Source organism: Acanthochromis polyacanthus, chromosome 15 (genome assembly GCF_021347895.1).
Source record: "Acanthochromis polyacanthus isolate Apoly-LR-REF ecotype Palm Island chromosome 15, KAUST_Apoly_ChrSc, whole genome shotgun sequence".
In the NCBI taxonomy this organism is placed as follows: domain Eukaryota; kingdom Metazoa; phylum Chordata; class Actinopteri; family Pomacentridae; genus Acanthochromis; species Acanthochromis polyacanthus.
Window position 1 is genome coordinate 21581557 of NC_067127.1, and position 23119 is coordinate 21604675.

General features: G+C 40.2%; 2 protein-coding genes across 2 annotated transcripts in view; both read left to right on the forward strand.

Annotated features, from left to right (window-relative positions):
• The first annotated feature begins 978 nt into the window (after window positions 1–978).
• On the forward strand, window positions 979–8746 carry yipf4 (Yip1 domain family, member 4). Its single transcript, XM_022199137.2, has 6 exons — window positions 979–1222; window positions 4259–4412; window positions 5255–5426; window positions 7192–7269; window positions 7369–7482; window positions 7976–8746. The coding sequence occupies exons 1-6, from the start codon at window positions 1165–1167 to the stop codon at window positions 8111–8113; spliced, it is 714 nt and encodes a 237-aa protein (XP_022054829.1). The 5' UTR covers window positions 979–1164; the 3' UTR covers window positions 8114–8746.
• Window positions 8747–17992: 9246 nt separating this feature from the next.
• Window positions 17993–23119, forward strand: part of birc6 (baculoviral IAP repeat containing 6) — a 131560-nt gene continuing 126433 nt past the window's right edge. Inside the window, 1 exon segment of the mRNA XM_051959794.1 lies at window positions 17993–18435. Coding sequence (XP_051815754.1) covers window positions 18225–18435 — 211 coding nt within the window. The 5' untranslated portion in view covers window positions 17993–18224.

Sequence of the window (23119 nt, forward strand, 5' to 3'; positions counted from 1 at the left end):
GGTCAACAGTCTAGAGCAATGGAGAATGTGGAAAAGAGGTGAAAAAGTGTATGAAGCAGGCTGGAACAGGTGGAGAAAGTGTCAGGTGTGATGAAAGAGAATCAGCAAGAATGAAAAGAAAGGTGTACACAATGGTGGTGAGACCAGCTGCTATGTCTAAGTTACGTTGAGTAAGCTTCTTGTAATTATAATTTTTATATATATATATATATATCTTATATATTGAAGGTTGCAAATGGTTTTGAACAGATGGTAAAAGATAACGACGGTGTCCTATTTGTAATTCAAGCAAAATGACTGTAGATTGTCTCTCTGAAGTAGAATCAAGACTAAATGCAGTGTCACCTCATATGACCTCTGCAATTTGATCCCATGAGGATGATTCTTGATATACTATGTGATTGTATGTGAGTGTATTTACAACTTATCATAGTGTCAAACTTCTATCTGTGTATTGCAGGTGACAGAGGGCTGCACGGCACTGTCATGGTGTTCCTGGAGAATATCAGAGCTCCCCTCCCTGCAAGCCACCCACAGCAACGGCACCACCACTCAGCACGTCCACCTCAGCATCCTCAAGACTCCTGTTTCACCTAAGTGGAGAAGATATTAGTCCACATCTTGGGAAAATGCTCCAGCAAACTGATAAAGCCAAGACATTTACCAGTTTCCACTAACAAGAAATCCTCCTCTGAGATTACATGATGCCAAAGGTGTTTTCTATGATCCTGTTGGATGAAGTGACAGATAGGGGTGGTTGAAATATTCATATCTTTCATCTTAGTAAAAGAGTAAAAACACAGAAAGCTTCATTGTGTAACTTACTGTAACTCGCACGATGGATCAGTAACATTCAGACAATCATTACTGGTCTTTGGATGAACATTAATAATTTAATGACTAAATTGAATCGAGTTTAATTGAATGTCCGAGCATCATGTGAGGACGTGAACGCATCATAAGACGTGTCTGATTTCCCAGCTTCCTCTGCCCTTCCTGCTTGTTTCCACCGCTGCAGTGACAGACGAAAACAAAATGCGATAGTCTAACTTCACCCATGAGCTGTGATAAATGACAGCCTCATTGCCGAGCCCCGGTTCATTTCACTGGCCGATAATTTAATGCCATTTCTCTGGACGGGAGGCGTGTAACAGAAAAGCAAACATGCAGTTCTCTCCAACCAACGGAGATTTCACGTTCGTCTCTTCGACAGAGGCTGAAGGTAGGCTAACGCTAGCCTAGCTCTCAGCTAGCAGGCCTTAAAAGAGCACGTCACCTGTTTACATTCGGAAATTTAGCTGCCATAAAGAAGCTTGTGAACACCCTCATATTCAGTAAATAATACTACACATGCTTGTCCCTAGTACGTGTAATTTTAAATAGCTACTGCACAATAACACGTATGTAAGCTATCGATTAGCTTTGCTAAGTAACTTCAGTCCTGATACGTGGCTGGAACAGAACGGCACGAACAAACACCACTGCTTAAATGGAGTTTTTTTTTTTTTTTAATGTCCATGTAACAACAACATTACAGTAGGAATATACAGAGTAGCCCTCAATACGTTTTATAACTTGACCAAAATCCAACTTCGACTTTTGTTTACACTGGTCACTGATATTTTCCAGGACTTCCTAACACTCACTGTTTGAATAATGTCAGTATGCAGATGTAGCTGTTTAACAGAAGAGATAGTGTTAGTGTTCTCCAAGAGGAAATGGGAGTGTAACCCCTACCACACATTAACCACAAGAGTAAATATTGTAGGTGAGAAATAAGAAGCACTAAAAGGCCACCACAATAACCATAATCCACTAAATACAATACAAATGGAATACTTTGAAAGCCAGACTAAAATAGGACTTCTATAGGAGAACTGTAACATTTACTTGAACACATACTCAATGTATGCGACACACTGATAATGATATATTTACTAGATAATATACCACATATTGTACATCAGTGCAAGTGAAGTAAACACAAGTTAAAATCTGTACAATAAGACATCATTGAATGTAACTTTATATTTAGCAATGAATTTCAAATTGAAATTGCAATTTGAAACAATGTAATTAGCAGATCATCAAGGATGCACTTTAGGACCTATGTGATGCAACATGCCTGTCTCAGGGTTTAAATTGTTGTTTCTACAAATTCATGCTATCATACTTGTGTGACAGTTTCGTGTGTTCATGCTCCATCACATTTAATTCTGTTCCCCAGTGAAAACCTTTTGAAAACTGTATCCAAACCAAATCCCGTTAAATGTGAGAAAAGTAAAAATTAGATATTGTCACTGAATTGCTCAGCACAACTGTATATTGTTGTCGATGATCTTCAGGGTTCAGTGAAACAGCAGACTGGATTGGAAAGATTTAGCAGAGACAGAGGAAACCTGTTAGACACGGTGATGGCAGCTGGCAGGAATGTCTTCCTGGAGAAATTAAGTTTTTATCATTGTTTGCAAGGACTGTAATAGTGCATGTTACATCTCCAAGAACTAGGGGATGAGGGGAGTAACAAATAGAAAGAAGGAACAGAGACAGTAAGACTGATTGTGACCTCAACAAAGAGGTCATTTATCAAACTAGAAAAGCACTCAGAGAGTGAAGACCTCCGCCAAGGATAGAGAGGAAAACAGGAAACCCATGCAGTAAAGGATCATGAGCTGGAATTGAACCTGCATCTCTGACACAGTTCTGTTTATGAATCACCTTCTTAACCAGTTGAGCTAACCGGACACCTTGTTCCAATTTGTTGGACGACATACTAACCTATGATGTTTTTGTCATATTTTGGACCACATACTAAAACATACTAAAAAATTCAAAGTGATCCAGAATCCAGGATCCTTTCCGGATTGCCACCAAAATTAAATCAGCTCTTCCTCTTACCATAGTCTACATACCCTCAAAATTTCATCTGAATCTTCCTAGGCGTTTTTGAGTTATCTTGCTAACAGACAGACACACAAACGCTGGGTGTCACATAACCTCCTTGGCGAAGGTAATAAAAATAAGATTTCAACACAAAGCTGGGCACCCTATCACACAGCCCTTTAACAATTAGGCCCTTGGCCTTAAACACAATGCAAGACATCAACACCACACTCTGGCAGCTGATCTGGCCCACTGGCAATGACGGTCAGGTTGACTCATCATTTTACCATCCCTGCTGATTGTAAGGAGCCACAGGTGCACCTGGACACTCCCACCGGCGTAACCTGGGAACAGGGAAAAGAGAGAAAGAAAAAACACAATCTACCTTGCCTACTCAAACACACCACAGAACGTAACAGTGCAGATGAACAACTTAGAATAATGTAACAAAAATGTAATTTGATTCAAAAAGGCAAACTTTCCTTTAATCTGCATTTATTACACATAGAGCAAATTAGTTCCAGTCTTTTTTGTTTTGACTTGGATGATTATGGCTTAAAGATCATGGAATTAAAAATCCAGTATCACAAATTATTGGCATATTTCCTAAGATTAACCAAAATAGGATCTACATGAAAGAAATGTCCCACTTCTGTAAAGTATGTTCATTTTTACACTAAATATTTGCTCCTTTACCACAAACTACTGCATCAACGCAGTGTGGCATGGAGACAATCAGCCTGTGACACTACTGAGGTGGTGTTGAAGCCCAGGTTGCTTTGATAGCAGCCTACAGCTCATCTGTAGTTTTGAGTTGCATGTTTCTCATCTTCCTCCTGACAGTAAACCATATGGGGTTCTATGGGACCAGCCGGGTGGGGAAGACGAGTCTGCTGGCCAAACAAGCACAGTAATATCCATCCATTCTCTATACACCGCTTTATCCTCACTAAGGTCGTGGGGGGTGCTGGGCTTCAAAAAACTCAATGGGCCAATGCCAGCAGATGACGTGGTACTCCAGATCATCACAGAAATCACGCCGTAAATGTCAGACAACTTGGATTCTGATCCTGTGTTTCACTTTCACAAATATTGAACTTTTTGAACTAATTTGTTGAGAAGCACGAGTACACTTGAGATTGAAATTGAAATTAACTTTCACTTTTGTTGTGGATTAAGAGGAACATTAGTGAGCTTCGTCATGCTGCATTAAGAGGAAGGACGGATTTTAGGATGGTAATATAGAATTACAATTTTAAGTATTCATCTTGTGAATGTGCAGAGTTTTGTCAAACATTCTGCTACTGTCTATTTCCTATCCCACACCAGACTATAACCTGAAGCTGCACTCTGTAAACAAACATGTCTTCCACAGAGCTCAGCGGCACCATCAGCGCCCCGGACGTTAAACTGAGCATGGGCAGTGACGGCGGTAAAGACCCGTACGCCACCACCTTCCTGAGGCAACGAGGCTACGGCTGGCTGCTGGAGGTGGAGGAGGAGGACAGTGAAGAGAACAAACCTCTTCTGTGAGCGCATGTTCTCTTCTGATTATGTCTTTGTCTTTTTCTAACAATGATGACTGTTGTCAGATGTCACTGAGGTAGTTAAAGCACAACTGGAGAAACAGAAAAGTCTGCATCTTGTTTTTCAGTGTAAGTGAAACTGTAATGGCTCAGGGGAAGCTTAGCAATCACAGAGATTGACATTTATGTGCTATTTTAACTGCAAAAATGAATGCCATTAAAGCCACACCCATTATCACTGCCCTCAGATAAAATTGCCAAAAATTGCCCCTCATATTAAACACAGACCACAGTTTCTGAAAGGCTGCCTGTGACTTTGCAATCATTTTTTTCCTTCAGGATTAAGCAGCGAGTTGCAGATTGTGCTGTTGCGTTGTCCCAGTGATTATTCCTGAGGCGTGCCATGTGTAGTTGAATGTAACAGGATTTTCAGAAAATTTAGAAACCCCACCGTGTTTGACAGCATTGACAGAAAGCATGTTAGTATAAATAATACTACTTACCAGGTCCTGCAGTAGCTGCTTCAATTACAGCCCTTGTTATGATGAATCATAAAGGTCTGTGTGATTGTTTCAGGCAGAGGGGTCTGTATGGATGAAGTTTCCGTCACTTTATGTCCTTGTGAACATTCTGACATGGAAAGCATGAATTCCCTGTTAACTCCATGATAACGCGTTAAAGCGCAATGAACAAAAGACAAACTGCAGATATTCAAAGTGGTGCCTGAAATACAATGCTGGACCAATCAGAAATGTTCAGCACTGCACAGCCCAAAGTTCCTTGGTTGTGAGGAATATGGAGTTCTTCTTAAGCTCCCTGTAATGTTGTCTTTTCTGTGCGAGCAGGGAGGAGCTGGACATTGACCTGAAGGACATCTATTACAAGATTCGATGTGTGCTGATGCCAATGCCATCACTGGGTTACAATCGGCAGGTGGTCAGAGACAACCCGGACTTCTGGGGCCCTCTGGCCGTGGTGCTGCTCTTCTCCATGATCTCCATCTATGGACAGTTTAGGGTGAGCAGGACACAATCAACACTACTGGCTCATCTGCGCTTCCTATAAATTCACCCTTGTTTTGCTGACCGTGCTGGTATGATTGGATATGTCATGAAAAACTACAATAAGAGCCAAATAAAACAGGTCAGTTCAACATGCTGCTTGGTGGGTAATTGAAGAACATGGTCGCAGGGTAAACAAAGGAAGTGATGGTATTGTCATTGATTTGTTTCTTGTCATTTCATACTGAGCCCAGAGCAGCACTGGGGCCCATTAAAACCAACAGCAGCGTCAGGAATATCAAACATAAGTACACTCCACTGCACACACATGTGATCAGGTCATAGTGTTTTATCCACAAGTGAGGTCAGTTCCTGTTTTTCAGTATTCGTTGTCCTGGTCCTTTAATATGCAGTTCTGAAATGTTTTTTGTGTGTAATGCAGCATAATATCCGCTTGCACAATTACAACAGACAGCACTACTGCAACTCCATAAAAGTACCTGAAAGTTGCATTTCCAGTAGTTTTAAATCCTGATTGATAGCTCAGATATAACTTAAGGAGGTCCTCCCAAAATCTTGTGGTGAACAGTGGAAGCAAAAGCAGAATCTGTCAAAATGAATACACATTATTCAAATTATGAAACGGAAAAATTCTATGTAAAAAAGTCAAATTGTGTAAAAATGTACTTGGATTAAAGCCTAAAGTATAGTAAGTGTTACATTTCAGAAATGGGATAAAAATTTCAAACAGGCTGTGGTATGTCATCACACTGCTGTTCTGGGGCTAGAACCACACCAAACCCTTCTGAACCAGCTATTTATGTCTTCTCTACAGACATTTTGAAGCCAGTATATACAATCAATTATCAGTAATGAAAGTACATCTTTCTTTTTCAGTGTAGATTTAATAGAATACACCTAAACAGAGGTTAAAACCTCCACAACAGGTGTTCATAGATTTTGCGTTGTGAAATTAAGTTACATAAATCAACTGTTTCAATACTTTGTGCATAGAATTAGAAAACAGCACAATGAAATTTCTAAAAAAAAAAAAAAAAAAAAAGAAGCATACAACATAAAGCTGTTTCTCCAGGGCAGGTTTTGTGCATGGTGTCATGCTCACACAAAATATTATGTTGCTAGGCAACCCAAAAGATTTTGGCATTCTCTGCACAGTGTTTTACAACAAAAAGTGAACTTGTTCTGCTGCATTCATTCTTCGTGTTTGCTTTGGCTTATTGAGCATGCTCACCAGGTGATTCCTTAAAGGGGAAATCCAGTGTTTTTTCAACTTGATGTATTTCCATTTAATATAACCGTCGTGGCTTTAGCTTTGAACTCTTTCCCTTGACTGAAAGTTAGAAATTAGCTGCCTGGAACAGAAGCTTTTTCGATGTGTTTGAGGGAGATTCAACCAGTCTGCCATCAACAGGTCCCAGTCTGTGCAGCAACAGTTTACATCCTGAGTCAGTAGTAAAGCACTGAGTGGAGGAACAGCTGTCAAACTTGCAGGATCCACACAGCCAGAGTAGCTACACTAATAAGAAATACACCAGCGTGACATAAAGTGAAATTTTCCTTTTAAATCGCTGATCAATTAAAGCCGTAGACTAAGCTGAGGTAATGCTTATCCTAGCCATGCCATTCTTACTTTAACTGAGTTGTTGAGAACAGTTATTATAGCATTCACAAACCTAAACGTCGTGTGTTCCATCTACCTCAGCATAGTTAAGTTCTTCCAGTTTTCAGTCTTAGCACTAAACCGTGCTGTCCATTCACAGGTTGTGTCCTGGATCGTCACCATCTGGATATTCGGATCTCTAACCATATTCCTGCTGGCTCGTGTTCTCGGTGGTGAGGTATGTGCAGCTCACACACTGTCAGCCCATTGCAGCCTGTTAAATGCACTGCAGACGGACTCAAACATGTCCAACACAAACTTTTCTTCTTTTGAGCAGGTTTCTTATGGCCAGGTTCTTGGAGTGATTGGATATTCCCTCCTTCCTCTCATCGTCATAGCTCCTCTGCTCTTAGTGATTGGAGGGTTCGAGGTTGTTTCTACACTAATCAAAGTGAGTCGACAACTTTCCAGTAATGAACATTTTCAGTTGTTGTAAACAGTGTCGGTTTTCATGTTTAGAAAAGCCATGAATGGATCAGTAATATGCATGACATTGCGAGGATGGGGACAATAAAATAATATCAAGTTTTTTGTATAATATCACATTTTTGGACCAGTTAAATACGACAACTATCGTCCAACCACTGTTATTAAAATGCTGTCAAGAGTGTAAGAGCTGCTAACAGCAGACAAGAGCTAAAGATGAGATTATACTAAGCAGATAAATAGATATTGAGAAACATTGTCAGTTACGGCCCTCAGTAGGACCAATGGTTCCTGTCTTTGGGAGGAGAAGAAGATTGCTTGTAAATGTGTTGAATAAAAATTCTCTGCTTAGTTTTCATAGACACAACAACCTCTTTCTTCTCTCTGATTACAATCCCAGCTGCATGCTGTTTCTGATGAATGAATGTGATGATAATGAGTTTTTTCTCATCTTTCAGCTGTTCGGAGTGTTCTGGGCTGCATACAGTGCTGCTTCGCTGCTCGTCGGAGATGAATTTAAAACAAAGAAGCCCCTTCTCATATACCCCATTTTTCTTTTGTATATCTACTTCCTATCACTATATACTGGTGTGTGACTGAAGGTACTGGAACTGTGGACCTTCTCAAGGACCGTGGAGCATGGGGGGGAGAATCAAACGACAAAACCAGGATTTTTTTTAAAAAGGTGTTTATTTCTTTTTCAGGCCATGGGAGTCTTGGGAATATATATCAATGTATATAGTTTTGTCCCTTATGTCTTTGGTCAATAAAATGCATATGCTTTTGCAGCTTCAACTTCAGTATGCAGACTTCTCGTTCACCAGTGCAGTGCAGTCCCCATAGCCCTGCAGTAGTTGTAGTTCCTGAAGCTGGAAATGGATTGGATCTTTATGTCATGATTTTAGAAGTCTTACCAATACTGAAGAATGTGGTGCCAAATATGTGTGTATATGTTCATGCTGAAGAGAGAATTTGACAAAAGAGAGAGCACCACAACACAGTAATGTTCCTTGTTATGCACTGTAATGTACTATGAGAAATGTCCTTTATGCTTTTCGGTTTTTACAGACAGCGGGTTAACTGGGGGCAGTTAGTGATATAAAGCATTGTCTACTAAATGTGGTGCCTTGTTCTCCCACCACCGAGTCCTGTTTGTCAGCTTTATAACACAGGAATATAATCATTTGAACAATACTTACAGTAAATTAATAGAGTAATTTGTCACTTAATCATCTGATGTTTCCTGACTGATCACTGTGTTACATACAACAAACAGAAGTATTCGCACCAATCTGTTAGACGGTACTGCATATTAGCACACTGGATTGAGCCACAGATCTAATTCAAAACGTGTTAATGTAGAGTTAGGATTAGATAATGATGGTAAAGACAGCTTGACAACAGCTTGTAACTTTGCACTAATAATGACAATATACAGACCATGAGCCCATGTTTTGGCATGATAAAACAGTGGAGCCTTGTCTTGCCATACTTGCCACATCAAATTCTGCCGATGCTAGAGGCCTCAAACGTTGGTCAGTTGTCAACCAAAGACTGTACTTTAAGTAGGAATTATGAATCCATCCACAGATGTACACAGACGGGACACTATTTTCCGTGACAAGGAGAATTGAGTCTTACCAGAAAAAAGTTGGCATAGGAAGGACTGAAATAACGAGAGTTTTATACTTCTGAAATGGGAAATGTACTTTGTTACAGTGAGTTAATACTGCGAGGCCTGTTCTTAATATAGTGAATCTAAGCCTAAACTCTACTGGAAATATTCCAATTACTGTGAAGTGGTAGAAGTTTTGAATTATTTGACATTTAAGTGATATTGTACTGGGGTGTACTCACCTCTGCTGCAATGCTAGTGTTTATCAGGAGCAATATTTACTATTTCAACTGTGTCCAAAACCAATATTAAATGATTATTATGCAATATACCCATCAGTATATGCAATCCAAAACTCAAACTATGGTTTATTTGACCCTTTTGGTGACATCTTTGCACCTAAAAATACTGAGTAAATTTTAAAGCTGCAAGACTATCTAAAATACTTTTTAAATTAAATGTAAGTTTAAAAAAAATGAAGTAGATCTAAATAGCTATATTTAGTACCATGACATTAGAAATGGGGTGGCACGGTTTGGTTGTTATTACTGTCATCTCACAGCTAGAGGTCTTGGGTTCCAATCTAAGTCAGCTGACTCTAATCCATTGAACAAAGCTGAGATTTATTGAATTCCAAAATAGATGGTACAAAATATTCATCCAAAGCAATTCTCTGGGAACAGCTAGAAACTATTTGGAACTCAGTAACAAAAGAGACTGTTGAAAAGTCCGTAAAAACAGCGGCAGCAAGAATACAAGCTTTTATCACAGCCAAAGGAGGTCATAGAAAATATTAAGATTTTTGGTTAACGTGAATGAGGACTATTTAGTGGTTTCCAGTTTGTTATTTGCCTGATAAATAATAATACAATTTTTAGTTTGAAACAAATTAGTGACAGGTTTCTAGAACATTTGTGTTTTCTCCTTTTTAGAACAGGGGTCTAGCAAATTTAAACACTGAATGCAACAAAGTCCATGCTGTAGAAAGAATGAAGTGAACTGAATTCTATATCCATCCATCCATTCTCTATACACCGCTTTATCCTCATTAGGGTCACGGGGGGTGTTGGAGCCTATCCCAGCTGACTCGAGTGAAGGAAGGGGACACCCTGGACAGGTCGCCAGTCTGTCGCAGGGCTACACATACAGACAAATAATCACACTCACATTCAGGCCTACGGATAATTTAGAGTAATCAATTAACCTCAGCATATTTTGGACTGTGGGAGGAAGCCGGAGAACCCGGAGAAAATCCACGCATACACAGGGAGAACATCTTCTTGCTGCAAGGCGAAAGTGCGAACCACTACTCCACTGTGCAGCCCCACAGTAATATCACGGCCAGCAAACCATACTCCCAAACTACCTGTCGCAGTACTTTTGACACTGTGGGCGGGTGCTAAGTCCTACTGGAAAAGGAAATTTGCATCTCCATAAAACTTGTGAGCAGATAGAACCATGCAGTTGTCAAAAATCTCCTGGTTAGATGGATGTATTGACTTTGGGCTTCAAAAAACACAGTGGGCCAATGCCAGCAGATGACGTGGTACCCCAGATCATCACAGAAATCACGCCGTAAATGTCAGACAACTTGGATTCTGATCCTGTGTTTCACTTTCATAAATATAGAACTTTTTGAACTAATTTGTTGAGAAGCACGAGTACACTTGAGAGCGAAACTGAAATTAACTTTCACTTTTGTTGTGGATTAAGAGGAACATTAGTGAGCTTCGTCATGCTGCATTAAGAGGAAGGACGGATTTTAGGATGGTAATATAGAATTACAATTTTTAAGTATTCATCTTGTGAATGTGCAGAGTTTTGTCAAACATTCTGCTACTGTCTATTTCCTATCCCACACCAGACTATGACCTGAAGCTGCACTCTGTAAACAAACATGTCTTCCACAGAGCTCAGCGGCACCATCAGCGCCCCGGACGTTAAACTGAGCATGGGCAGTGACGGCGGTAAAGACCCGTACGCCACCACCTTCCTGAGGCAACGAGGCTACGGCTGGCTGCTGGAGGTGGAGGAGGAGGACAGTGAAGAGAACAAAGCTTCAATTGCTTTAACTCAGAGCCACCTACAAAAGATACTGAAATTTAGTCAGTAATCTCCACAACTGTGAATAAGCTATGTTGAGATCCATGGACAAGAGACATTTGAAAATGTTTTGCAATACAATCTTGATCCATATCACCAGACCTGAGCAAGAAAAACTTCCCACAAAACCTGAATTAAGTATCAGCCATCTAACAATGACTGAACACCAATGTTACTGATCCTGTTCCAACAACTGTCAATTGCAACTCTACCAGTAACACGAGAGAAGCACAACAAGTCTGCATAGATTGCATTCACAATAGCAGCAAGATGTGACACTTTGCAACTTTTGAACCTTCAAAGCCTGTTGTGTGTCAGCAGCAGATGTAGCCTGGTTTCTCCAAGGTGAAAAGGGTTCAGTCACCACATAGCAGCAAAGACTAATGTCAACAGTGGCTGGTGACCACTAATGGACAGCTCATCCAAGACTGAATAGTAGTAAAACCGTTAGGTATTTTATCTAGTCTACCTTTCAACCAGGTTTATCCTTTCCACTGAGTGTGTATAAGTGTCCATGTTATGAGAGCAACAGGCTGATCTGAACTCTGCATATGGGTAAAATGCACCAGGAGCAGTGACAAGCTACATACCAGCCCGAAAGCCAGTGTTGTTATGAAGGAAAATCTCAACTCTCCTGGAAGCATTGAGACAGTAGGGTCAGTCTGTGTCATTAAGTATGTAACTCCACCATCTCAGATTTTGCTCAAAGTTTACTTTTTGATCCTTTGTTTACTTGGGACCTTAAACCAAGCTCTGGAAAATATGTGGGTTGAATTTGGACAATTTCTTAGGAATTTTTAACTTTGCACAAATGATGACCGTATATAGAATCTTATGCCAACATTTTTGTGGACCTATGAATGACTCCCCATCATCATTTTGGGGTGTCATATGAGCAAAAAAAAGTGGAACTTTGGCTTGCTATGCTTGCCACACATCAAATTCTACTGATAGGCCTCAAAGGTTGGTGAATTGTCAAAGACTGCACTTTAGTATGAATTACAGATACATCCGTATAAACAGTAACTTTCTAAGGTCCCAGTACCACCATGTAATAATAACATATAACCAAAACGATCAACCGACTCATCTTCACCTGTCTCATCCCTAACTTGTGGTTCAGGGTTCTGCTGCTGTGATCAGTCCCTGAGGAGACTCTGCTCTCCCTTTCACACTTCCTCTAGTTTCCCTAGATTCGCCTGCACCTGCATCACAATAAAAAATAATAATCTGTACACACATTCTGACTTAACCAATTAAGATATTTTCAATGGCAAAATTTGCAGGCTTGTTTCATATTACTTTCATTCTATTCGCATTCATTTGTGGGCTTCCTGTATTTACTATCTTAGTTTTAATGAGTCAAAAATAAGAAGGGGTCACTGCTATTTTTTTGGGCACAGAAAGTGGTTATATTGGAACTAATGCTTGGTTGTTCACACATTCTGTTCCAACAGCTCACCTATTCCTTCCACACTGACAGCAGTAATCCCCTCATCACTACTGGCTCCTGGCTCTGGTTCTGACACTAAAAATGCATATTCATATCATTCATATTCATTCAAGAACCACTCTGGACTTGTGGGCTCATGGTTGCTGCTTGGTGCTGGATTTCTTCAGACTCTGAGGGGCTACAAGACAAAGTTTCCCAGTTATGTGGCGTCGCATCATATTTTTATTTAAATGATATAATGTTATGAGATATGCCGCAAGGTAACACAATTCACAGACTTCATAATGAACTTGAACGGTGGTTTGAAGGCAAAGTTCAATATCTTGTCCGACAGTTTCTTTGTCCTCATTTGTCGTTTCAAACCGCGAGCTCGTTTTTATGAAAAAGTCTACAGTTTCAGCACATTTGGCTGCATGTTTCTAGAGCGTTCCTCTTTTTAATTCTTGCTTTCTTCGCGCCACTCTTGCTCACTCTGTTTTCCATCTTTCAAACACCACTGACTGTGAAGTTTTTTTCCACTTAGATGCTGTTCTGACACAGAGCCAGCAGATGTCACTCTTCTGGCTGTCAAATACTTGGAAGCAGTGTGTCATTGTTGAAGCAGTTGTGTCAAAGTGGTTCACTGCTTCATGAAGCTTCCATCTCACTTTCACTAAAGAAGTCACCACTGCCTAGACACGTGTGTAAATACACAGAGAGAACTGATGGTTTTTGCTGCTACGTGTGATGCTGCAGGTGTTTATTAAAGTCAGAGGAAATAATCTGATAACCAGCAGCTGTGGGCAGAAAACGTGACTGAAGGAGGTGTAAGAATGTTTCTGCAAAATCCCAGAATTACATTCAGTGCAAACTGAGCATTATTGTTTCAGACATGAATCCAACACGTGTCAGATTTGAGGCACATTAGTATCTGGACTTTGACAGACATTAAGTCAATGTGTTATGTACTAGGTACCTGTTGAGTGTGATGTTGAAAGAGCCGACACAGTCCAGGAAGCATCACTGATGATGTGTTCAGGGGCATCAACTGTGTGCTGTATCTACTTCAGATGTGCCGCTTTGGATAAAAGTGTCTGCTAAATGAAACTGTTGAACTGTAGTAAATAGCATACGACACAAGGGAGAACCAAAACAGGCAACAATGCATAACAGTTGGTTATGTTGCACAGCTCAGGATGTGAGCATCTCTAATGACTGACCACACACACACTGAAGATTTCAAATCTGCAGTTTTCATTCTGAAAAATGCTACAGGACCGAAGCACTTAAACTGCTCCTCCTATTGTAACAAAAACTAACTTTTCTGCCTGGAACACATCCAGGGACTGAATGCGTCCTGTCATCTAGGACAAGGATGCAGCATGAGCAGGGATTAATCAGAATAGAACAGAATAGCCACTTTATTGTCAACCACAACAGACACTAGTTGGTGCACATTATGACTGAATTTCAGATACAAACGGTTAACTTTAGTGTATTTACTCCAAGTAAACTCACAACCAGCAGTATGTTCAAATGCTGTGCAGCTTTAAGATGGAGTCCAGGTGTTTGTGAGAAACCAGTGTTTTAAAAGCACATTTTTAAACTAATTTAGTTTGAAAACCATAACACATGCTCTCCAAAAATAAGTGTAAAAGGAAGGGTGCATTATGTTACACTTTTAAACAAACAGATACAGTTCTATTGTGTTCTTTTGGTTTTTATTTGAGGATCTCTCTTTTTGCAGTATGATCAGATCAAGCATGCGGTAACAGTGTGGAGGAAAAAAGTCTTGTTGTTGGGAAGTTAAAAAAAAAACTTCTGGTTGGGTTGAGGGTAGAGAGGAAGGAGAGAACATGAAGACTTTGGAGGTCACTGAGGCCGATAACAGCAGATCAGAAACATGCAGCTCCAGATCCAGAGAAACCTGCAGAGGACAAAACACAAAGTCAGTGACATACAAAGGTGGCGTCTAACTGCATAAAGAGGAGAGGAGAGAGGAATGGATCACGGGAAATCCTCCAGCAGCCTGGGCTGGAAAATGAACATTTTGAGAAAAACTGAGTCTAACAATGAGCTAAATGCAGTTGAAGCTGTCATTCACAGCATCTGCATGGATATTTAAGTCACCTGTTATCATGACTCTGTCTGTACTGAGATAAAATCAGTGAAGAACTCTGAAAATTCAGATAGAAACTAAAGCTACCTGAACCTTTTCTGACAAGATCCGCCTCTGAGTGAAGTATTAGTGAGAATAAGATCCTGAAAAGCAAATTATTGCACTAAAATCATTTTATAGTCCTTCTAATAACACAGCTCAAGCAGTGCTGCGTAATTTTGTGCGTAATGGCCGCTTACCTTAATGAAAGTCTCCTGGCAGCTCTGAGAAAGAGAGAGAGAGAACAAGAGAGAGAGAGAAGGAAAGGCTGGTCATTTGTCCTCGATATCTGTGATGCTCATCTGTAGACTGATGACATCATGTCTCTTATGTGCAAAAGTCCTACACAGAAAGCATTTGATGGCTGTGCTGTATTTCTTCTTTGATTTGGTGACTTTGGTTACTATTTCTTGCAGGACAAAGAGGGAGAAAATCATGCTTTCTTTATATTCTTCTGTCATCAGGGTGCTTGTTTGTGAGTTGCAGGTAGCCTCAGTAAACTCTGGGACTTATGGCTTTCCACATTATTATTTTTTTGATTGTCACCTTGTGCTGAAACAAATTTCAACACAACCATGTCTTTATTACACTGAAAAGGCGGAGGCATTAGGCAAACCTATATTCTGTGAGGGATCTGGTGTCAACCAGTGGCAGCAGCTTATGGGAACATCCAGATATAACAAAGGTAATGATTAAATTACAGTGGCAAAGATTCAAAGGAGGCTTGCTGTCATGAACCATTTCCCAATATTTGTTACTAATTATGACCATATTTTTGCCCCTTACAGCCATCTGAGGAGTGGAATCACTAAAAATAACATGTGGTTATGTTTGATTCTTTGCAAAAGTGTATCTCCTGAATTTATTTTGAGGTAAAATGGAAAAATTAAAGTGAATTGGAATGGGTAATCTTGTCACTGAATGGTGGAGGGAGGTGAGAGGAACCAGAGTGCGGCGGGTGGTGGTGGATGGATTCCTGGAGACCGGAGGGAGACGAGGGCAAGAGCCAGTGGGGGGGAACAGGTGTCGGCGGCGTGAGGGACGTCAGACGCTGCCGATCCGGGGGGGCCGTGATGGTGGCTGGGCTAGCGTCTTGTGGGAGTATGTCGAGGAGGGGCGCCGGAGGGGAAGAGGAGCTGGTGGAGGGCCAGAGGTGGATCGAAGTCGGAGAATGGCTGGGGAATCCGGGAAACGAGCCGAGTGGGGGGTCCAAGGGGGAAGGCTTGGTGCCGACGGAGTCCAGGAGGGGTTTGGAGGGATTTCGGGTAGACAGGCAGATCAGACGGGGTTCCAGACAGCTGGGTCTTCCAATGGAGAAGAGAGCAAAAGAGCATGTTAGAATTGCTTATCTCTTGAGAATGCAAAGAGAAATAGTGTGGCAAGAGAATAACTGACTGCAGAGTCTAGTTTAACAATCTGGCAGTAGGTGGGAAGATGAGCCAGTCTTTTATTGCAGGTTGTGTGTAATCAGCTGACGAGCCACAGCTGCCCGGATCCTGGGAGAGGTGGGTAATCACCTGAGTGAAGGTAGCTGTGAAGCCACACTCCACTCAGGTGCAGCGCTGAGGAGAGAGCAGAGGGAGAGGAAAGCAAGAGAGGGAGAGAAAAAGGAGGGAGATGGAGAGGAGAGCAAGAGAGGGAGAGACAAAGGAGGGAGACAGATAGGATGGGGTATTTGGGATGCCAGACAGGAATAGGGTGAGGAGAGGACCCTGACACTCCTCCATTCATGTCTTAGTTTTTACCACCCGGCAAAACTGCGTTTTCCGGAAGGTATTGTTTTCAGCTGCATGGTCTTGCTTGCTTGCTTGTCTGTAACAATTTGGTTTCCGCGCGAAAACTCCATAAAATATTGATGTAACCTCACCATATTTGGTACACAGGTGTACCATAATAAGACACAGGTCAAGTTCGCATTTGGTGACCATGACCTCATTTTCAAGGTCACAGGGGTCATCTTTGTCGCCGGACGGTCCAAATTTGGTAAAACTTCTTGTTTCTATTTTTATCCTCAACATGAAGCCCACTGAGACTCATGCTAGCACGGCAAAAGAAGAAGCCAGATGAGGTCTGTCAGTTAAACACCGCAACTGTGTTTTATTGACAGGAATTGAAGGAGTGGCAGTGTAACTGAGACATGATCAGGAAAGGGTTCCAGTCCTAAAAATAGGCCTGGGAGGAAATTTCTATTGCCTGTATTAAATATTTGGTAACTGTCATGACACAGGTAATGACACAGGTAATGCTGGAGGAAGGATTTCTTCTTGTGTGTAGGAAAACCAACTTTAAGCCTTGTGTTTTGGTCTGCTTTATGTGTTTAAAGAAGTGAACTTAGCTTTGGTTAATGCTGGCGGTTACCTTTGACAAAACACACAACAGAAGTGAGCAACAGAAGCTAACAAGACAGCTCTTTAAAATGGTGGACATTAGGCTTCATGGCAACACAAGGCATCCACTTTGCTGCTATTTTGTGGCCACAAAGGGAGTTAAATGTGGGCTGGCACCTTCCCTCATCCCACTCTGCATTTTGTTCATGATATCGTGTAAATGTGAATATTGCTCAATCAAGCCACAAACTTTGTCACAAGCAGTCATCCAGGGTTAACATAGGGTGTTTAATGACAACACTGCAGCTTTTTTCTTTAAATGTAAATTTGCTGTTATTATTGATAATGCATTTATTTTCTATACTCTTTTAACCATTCTACTCAAATTACATTTGTTTAAGTTGTTTAATTGTGTAATTGTTGATGTTCTTTGTTTTCTTTTTCTATCAAAACACTGTGGAGCTGTTGAAATGCTAATTTGACAGCTAAATGTCATCTTCTGCTGTCATCTGCCTTGGGTGTAAACATTCGAAATAAAAAAGCAACAAATTAATGCTGAAAAATCTTTGTAGTTGCAGTCAGATATACTCAGCCTAACAATGGACCTATAAAATGAAATTTGATATTGAAGTCAGATTCAGATGTGTGGGAATGCTTGAGGCGGCAATTTGTGTTATAACGGCTTAACACACAGCTGTAACCTTTATGGTGGTCTATTTTTTGCATAGACTGTATATATACAGTCTATGTTTTTTGCAGAGCTATTATTTTGACGTTCCCAGTATTTTGTTCGTCCGTTGTTCTCGTTTACGCTCGTGTTATCGCGAGATTTGGCGGAGAGATACGCTAGCTCCGTTTCTCTATCGTGAAGTGACAGGGAGGCCAGCCTGGAGTTCCTCAGTGCTGATGGTGAATAGCCACTGCTGCGGTAACGGGCGGAGGAAAAGAAGCCGCAGAAGGAGTCAGCAGTGGCAGAGGAGTGATAGTACGGAGTTTGTCTCTTAGATTTAGCAGTGTTGCGTGTATCATCGGATCATTACAAACCCATAGAGGAAGGGAAAAATAAGGAAAGATGGCGGCCGCGGCCTCGCCGGGCTCCGGCTCGTCCACCTCCTCAGACTGGATTGTACTGAGAGACGGTTGCCTGCGTTGCGACGAGGAGGGCCTGCGAAGCCTTTCCTACCACCCGGCCCTCAATGCTATCTTGGCCGTTACCAGCCGCGGCAGCATCAAAGTAATTGACGGCACTTCGGGAGCCATTCTCCAGGCTTCGGCGTTGCACGGTAAGTTCTGAGAAGCTCTGACACCAACAGTTTCAGTTTGACAACCGGCCGCTGAGTGTCAACAGACTCTAAACACGACACAGGCTGAGCTGTAACCTCAGCTCGCTAACGTTAGCTCTTCCTAGTAGTTATCTTTGGGCCTAGTAGGGCTATTTGGGAAACATGATGCTCTTTGCCTTTTCTATATGTGTAAAATCACTCTTGCCATCTTCGGACGTTGATGTATGGGTGGTCAAACAGACAAGTACTTCTTGAAAGCCGGTGTTTACCCTAGTCACTACATGACATGTCTACCATGCAAGCTAATTGCTAGCGAGTGGACTAGCACGGTACTAGCTAACCGGGCAACCTTCCGTGTAGGTTTCTTTTATTCTGATGGCCAGTCACAATATGTCGGTAGAAGTCCAGTTCAGATATTGTACCGCAGAAGTAGCTCAGTTACTACTGCATGAAAACTATTCCCTACCTTAAGTTATTACACTTTTCTAATGTGAATAGCTGTGATAGCCACTAAGCTAGTTAGCTCCCCCTTCCCTGGTTAACTTTCCAGATCACCGGCGCACTGTCAGTCATTTGATGTGATGCTGTAGGTAAACTGACTTGATGCTGTATAGTGTAACAGAAGGGTCTTGTTTTTGCTTCTTGGGCTAACTTGGTTAATTCTGTCAGTTAATCTAATATCATTTAACACTGGATGACTGCATGCAATATCGTTTCACAAAGTATTGACAGGACGTTGCATACAAAGTTTCTGCACGAGTTAGAAATTAATTCTTAAGCTCTTTTCTTTTCTCTTCAGATAACTGAAGAGCTGCATAAACATAGTTGGTTTTGGTACCCAAATATTATTATTATCATTATTATTATATGATCATTTTAAAAGGTAGTGTTCTTGTTACCTTTTGTTTACAGCTTGAATTTTATCACTTTGTTCATGGATGTCGGTCTTTCTAAAAGAACTTTGATTGTGAATGAGCTTAAATAGTATTTGTGTCAACACAGTGCAAAATAGAGCAAACATTTATTATAATAAAAGTTAGATTTTGATTGAAATCATATTATTAACCAGTCTTAGTTACTTATTTTAATAACAAGTAGAAGACAAAACATTTAATTTGAATTTAACTACCTAACTTTGGTTGTAATCACTTGAACCTATTTAAGAAGGTACGCTGTGTTTTTTTCATTGTGTTCCTATTCATTTTATTACCAAACAAATTTATGCATAAATAAAAGTTTATAGAGATATAGGAATGATTTCACCTTGATACACATTAAGAATAGAAAGCAAGTAAAACTTAGAGGCACATTCTGACTCGCCAAGGTGAGGTTAAGGTTGCTGGTTTGGCTTGTCAGGACCAATTATCACCGGATGGAGATTCTTCAAGTCTGAAAGCCCTTAGTTGGAGGTGGTGAGGTGTATCTGGTTTTGAGCAAGTTTAGACCTCAAAGCGCATCTTGCAAGGGTAACCATAGTTTCCTACTGACTGCATCCCTGATTAGAGGGGTCTAAAATTACATTCTATAAATTGATCCCTGTATCTGGTGTTGTAGATCTGCACGCTGTAAACGCCTGACTTTTAGCAGCTTGCTCGCTATGGCAAAGTTAATGCCACTGTGAAGTCTGCGTTTGCATATAGAGGTGTTTTCCACATGGTCAGCTAAAAAGACAAAGCTCATAGCTCACGTCAACAGGTCTGCGACGAGATACTTCACTTATTTGGGTGAGTTGGCCACCTCAGTCCACTTAACTTTAAAACATGTTTTGCCTGTTTGACTTGGTGGCTTTGTGTTTGCTTTCTCTTCCTGTCTCTTACCTGAGTAAATATTTCCATGTTTCACTTCATGTGTCAATCTTATCCAGAAGTTGTGGATGCTCTGCATTTTCTTTTGGATTTGGAGTCGTGTTTTGGGGCTCTGAAAGCTGCTGGAGTGAAAACAGCAGTTGTCACGCCCACTTTTCCTGCAGGGAAGCAGAGTTTCAAACACTCACTGCTTCACTTTTGCATATTGACAATCGACATTGATCATCGGAAATTCTGCTCATTTATAATATCAATAGTAGCAAAACAGGATGTAGAATTGCTTTAAATGGTGAGGTACTGTGGTACTTTCTGGGTATAGGTATATATGCAACGCTACTTTCACGACATAGACATCTCTTTGTTTGATGAGAGTCGTATAGATCTTCCAAACAACCCTCTCCAGCCATGTAGGATGTTGTGTTTTTAGAGGAAAGCTTGCTGTAAATAGCCTTTATTCATAACATTGCTCCCATGATGGTTGAGTGTGCTCATAGTGTACAAAAGTGACAATGGAATTTTTGTTGTCTGTGATAACATACGTAAATGGGTGGTTCCTTCCAGCCAAACCCAGGAATGCCACAATAATTACATTTTTAGTTGATTAAGTGTCATAGAAATAATTGGACCTAACATTTACTTTGTTCATTTTTTTTAAAATGTTCATTTAATGCCTCTATTAGTTTTAGATTAATGGTAATAATGCCTTTAAGTGTCACTTTTTTCTCAGATTTATGGGGCTCTCTTTTTTCATTTTGCGTACAATCAAACAACATGCCTTCAAAGATACTGTGGTATTTGGCTTTTTAAATACATTTGTGACGGTAAAGTCTATAGCTATAATCAATTATTAGAATTTATGTGCCTTGAGGTTAAAAGTTAGTGCAAACACACCATAACAGAAGACATGAGTGCAAGTAATGGAAAAATAGTAATCAAAACATGACATACAGTACCAGTCAAAAGTCTGGACACTTTCTCATTCAATGGCTTTTACTTATTTTAATTATATTTGTTTGCATTGTAGATTAATACCGAAGACATCAAAGCAATGAAAGAACACACATGGAATTATGTTGTAAACAAAAATGTGTTAAATAAACCAAAAAATGTTTTGCATTTTAGATTCTTTAAAGCATGCTGTCTTTTGCTTTGATGGGAGCTTTGCATACTCTTTACATACTGTCCAACAGCTTCATGAGGTAGTCTCCCGGAATAGTTTTCAACAGTTTTAAAGGACTTCCAGAGGCGTGGAGCACCTGGATGTGTGTTTGGGGTCATTGTCTTGTTGTCAGTCTAAATTATAAAACACTTTCTTTTTGTTTACAAAATAATTTCATGTTTTCTTTCATAGTTTTGATGTCTTCAATATTGGTCTACAACGTAGAAAATAATTAAAATAAATAAAAATCGTTGAATGAGAAGGTGTGTCCAAACTTTTGACTGGTACTGTCTCTCTTAGTTTTATCCAGCTGTTTCTATCCAGGTGATTGGAAATGATTTTATCATGCAAAATAATGGCAGTCAGCTCAATTAACTGCGATCAGACAGGCCTACTTGAACCTTCTCTTATGGACTGTTGCATCATCCACACTTATTTCAGTACGTGTTTAGGGGAAATGGTTGCAAACAGTTGCACATTGCTGTCTATACTGTGCAGTGTTATGAGCTTCATAAATAGCAGATGAAAGAGCAGAGAAGCCCTCATTATGTTTGGAAGACTAAATGGTTTCCTTCTTGTTATGCTGAATTTACATTGTATGCTTTTGTTCTGCCTGTGAATAAACAACATTTTGATCAGAGCCCTCAGGACATCGTTACTTTTCACTGTGTTTATTTTACATCTACCACATTCATGTCTATTTCAGAATAGCCCAACTTATGGTAATCTTTGAAACCGAAAAAGTTGGCTGTCTTTAAGGTGTCACTGCTCAAGCTTTTCTTGATTAATACTAACATGCTTACATAGCAGATCAACTATTACAGCAGGAAAAGTAGTGAAGATGTAATGCATGAGAGAAAAAAAATACATTTGTAATATGTCAGGGACAATTTGCTCACTTATTTATATTATAAGCTGCTGTACATGAATATTTTTGTATTATAAGAAACAGAGCATTGTTTAGCTGTCGTTTGGTTGTAATAACAAAACATTATTGTAAATGTGGCCAATATGGATCCTAAGAAGCTGATTGATTTGACTCCTTTATAGCTTATAATAGAATGGAATAGAAATGCTCTTATCGATCCCATCGGGCAAATTCTGTAATCTCACAAAGTAAACCTGAAATGTTCACTGTATGTCTGATAACTCAGACCTCAGTCCACAGACTCATCTTTAAACCCGCATGTGCACTTCAGGACTAGACCCATTTTAGATTTTGGACCATCTTTTTTGCATATATTCTATAATGACAGCCTTCACAGCATGTGAATTCATGATGGAGATACCTTTTTTCCACTGACAAACTCCCTGTTTGCTCAGAATTACTTTATAGTCATAGTCATTCTCATGGTCATGGCAACCACTCAGTATCCTGAGGTCACACCTGCAGTATTTTTTTCTGATCATATGAAGTTGTGAGTCCCTTTAAGGACATTTTATCTTCTATTACTGATGGCTGCATATTATGACTTTGAAAAAGTCCCGTGAGTTGTTTCATTTGAGTGTTTTGGGTTCAGTAACTTTTAATTAACTTTCCAAACCCTCTCAAAATTATGTATTCTACACATTGACAGATTACTGTAACAACAGAAAAATCAAGTACAGAACTCAAATAAAAACGTACCAAACTCCATGATAACACAACTAAATTTAACTCTGACACTGTGGTCATGTTGTTGTTGGGCATCATCAAGATGTGGTTGGACTCATTCCCTCA